This window comes from Notolepis coatsorum (assembly GCF_963971535.1).
Source record: "Notolepis coatsorum genome assembly, chromosome: 17".
Lineage (NCBI taxonomy): Eukaryota > Metazoa > Chordata > Actinopteri > Aulopiformes > Paralepididae > Notolepis > Notolepis coatsorum.
The window spans coordinates 86,448,256-86,451,327 of NC_140181.1; the positions used below are offsets into that span (position 1 = coordinate 86,448,256).

Here is a 3,072-nt window from a genome sequence, read left to right on the forward strand (position 1 = left end):
ATCTGAGAAATATAGGAAACATAACACGATTGGCCTATCTCAAGGCCCGCCCTCTTTTCTCAAGCCTCCAATCACAACTGTTGAAGCAACAGCTGTGATTGGAGAATCAAGAAAAGAGGGCAGGCTTGAGATAGGTCAATTCATGACAGGATTGGAAGGTTCCTGCATAGTGCTCAAATCTCTCTCTTTCTTTCTCTCTCTCTCACATTTTCTTTCTTCAAAAACTGTTGAATATATATGTACACATCTGTGAAATCTCCAGTAGTTCTCATAACAAGTCAATAATAGAAAGGTGTGGTAAACTCAGGTGAAAGATTTAAGGACCCCACTGAAAGGCATAGGCTATATAAACAGCGAACTGCACAACGATTCATATTGATTTTCATAATATGGTGATAACAGTCAGAGAGGACGTGAAGTACGATCCTTAAAGGTAGGCGCGGTCACCGAGTTGTTTCAGGTTCAGTAAAATCAGATCAAAAAATGTAAACCACGGGTTCAGGGCTTATTGACAGGAGTCTTACGTTGTCGTTATAAAGTGCAAGTCTGTGGCAGTTGGTCTCCGAGGTCGCCGCTGTCCTTCCACACATGCAGCTTTGCAATAGATAAAGACCGTCCCTTAACTCAGAGAGACACACTGTCCCCCAAAACACAGGACCGCATGGCATCAAGATAGACCTCCCCCCCAGACCCCCTCAACCCACCCATCCCCACTCCCATGACCACCCCCACACTTGTCAACAAGTCCTTGGTTTCCATGGTGATTACAATGGTAAACACTGTAGGTTGTGGTCTAGCCGGCACCTTGGGGGTGAGTGTGGTGGGTGGTGGGGGGTCTTTTTTGTTGTCCCCTTCATTTCCATCGTGATGGAGTAGAAAACTACAGGACTCTGACCTGACCCCTCAGAAGAGAAAAACAAAACAATCAAACACAAAAAAACACTGCATCAGAAGTAAAGGAGGTAAGCAGAAAAAGCCTTTTCGCTCAAGCCATCTCTCAGTCTCTCTCTTTTCACTATGGCAGTCGGGCCACCAGCTCGAGGCAGGTGTTGGAGTAGACTGTGTGTGTGTCTGTGTGCATATATATATGTATGTATGTATGTGGATGTGTGTGGGTGTGTGTGTGTGTGTGTGTGTGTGTGTGTGTGCGCAGTGCGCACATATGTGTGTGTCATCCACATGGGTTTAGATCATTGTCGTGCGTCTGTCACCGTCCAGAGGAAGGCCTGCCCACGGAGGGACGAATGGTTAAAGAGGGCAGACGATGATCCTGCCAAACGTATAATCACAACGGGATCCTCGGAGATCCCTCGGGGGAAACGCGCCGCAAGAGGAGAGGAGAGGCGGACGGACTCCTAGGAGATCCACCCAAAGTCCTTCTCGCTCCCGTTCCGCCGCTCCCCCTCCTGTGCCGAGGAGTCACTCTCCTCCTTCTCATTGTCCAGCGCTCCGGCGTCCCCCTCCGCCATCATCCCTGAGTCCTCCTTCCACTTCCCCGCGTCCTCCTCCTCCCCCTCTCCCATCATCTCCCCCTCCCCCTCCGCCATCATCTCCTCCTCCCCGTCGCCGTCGTCGTGGAAACGGTGATCGCCCGGGTACAGTTCTTCCTCCGGAGAGAGGTCCCCTCCCGCCTCCCCGTTGTGGTCCAGCAGCGCGGCCATGCCCCGCCCCGAGCAGTCGGCACAGACGCCGTGTCGCCGGGAGCCATGTTTGATCCCCACGCTGGCCGCCGACATGAAGACGCGGCTGCAGACCTTACACACGTACTTCTTGTCCTTGCTGTGGACCTGTTGGGACAGACACACTGTGTTTACACATCAGGACCCGGTAACATCATTCTTCATAGGAGAGAGGAACAGAGATCGCAGTGGGGTGTGGGTTCTGGTTTAAAGCTGCAGTAGGAAGCTTTGTAGAAGAAGGGTGAGTTTACCTGCCTAGCAGAAATAGAACAAGCACTGTTTAAGCCTGTGATGCACAACAAGAAAGGTTTACCATCAGACCCCCAGAGGCAGCAGTAGGGACATTTTTTATTTATTCAGATTATAATATTTTTTGTTCAGCTTAAAGCTGCTGGTACCTCTGGGAATCTGTGGCAAACCTTTCTTGTGCGAGTATGAGCTTGACAAGTGACGCAGAGCTCGCTCTATTTCTGCTGGGCAGGTAAACTCACTCCGGCTCATTTCTACAAAGTTGCCTACTACAGCTTTAACCGCGCCAGGCGCACGACGTCCCGTGTACAATTAGAATGTTCAGAACTGAACATTGTAATGATGACGTCACGGGTGACTATTGATCATCAAAGGCCATACAGTTCTAGGATTCTGAGAAAGCGTGTGGAATAAACGCACACCTGAGAGAGGTAAAGTCACTCGTCCGTGTTACACATGGACTCACACGTGAGATTAGAGTCTTGACTGGACATTCTGAAGATGACGTCACAATGCTTAATGGTCACTGAGAAAGCTACGGTGCAGCATTCCAGAATTCCAAGGTAGAATTCTGAGAGAAATTCACCTGAAAGGGTTAAAGGGGCACTTCACCAAAAAAACAATGCTGATTTATTTTATATGACCAGTGATGTCATTGAGGACATTGAATCATTGTGTTGTGTTAATTACAGCTCAATTAAATGATAAGGCAGCAGTCCCAATCAGACAAGGTATTGCTATTTTTTCATCCACATCATTTCACGGTTCACACAACAACACAAGGATTCAACGTCCCCGATGACGTCACCGGTGGCCACGTTCAAACTCCTTCACTCTCAATAACCGTCAAACTAAATGAATGTGTGCAAAACATGTTTCGTTTTTTTGGACATGCGTGAGATTATGTGCAAAATAATAAGTGCCCCTTTAACACATTCCCTGCCACGGTTATATCCATCAATATAACCTCCTCACTGCCACCACTCTAAGCCTATGGAGATGTTCACCTTCTTTGCAGGGCTATAACCTTTTAAATTGTATTGCTAAATTGACATTACTATGGCCCATTCAACATCGATTATCTATCGTTCAGGATGTAGGAACGTTATACTTTTTCATTCATAGATTCTTCCAAAAATACCTT

The 3,072-nt window shown here is 47.9% G+C and overlaps 1 protein-coding gene across 1 annotated transcript in view; it reads right to left on the minus strand.

Annotated features, from left to right (window-relative positions):
• Positions 1 to 758: 758 nt before the first annotated feature.
• Positions 759 to 3,072, minus strand: part of LOC311244124 (uncharacterized protein) — a gene marked incomplete at its 5' end in the record, with an annotated part of 30,902 nt that continues 28,588 nt past the window's right edge. Inside the window, one exon of the mRNA XM_084333534.1 lies at positions 759 to 1,787. Coding sequence (XP_084189660.1) covers positions 1,356 to 1,787 — 432 coding nt within the window. The 3' untranslated portion in view covers positions 759 to 1,355. The remainder of the gene's footprint in view (positions 1,788 to 3,072) is intronic.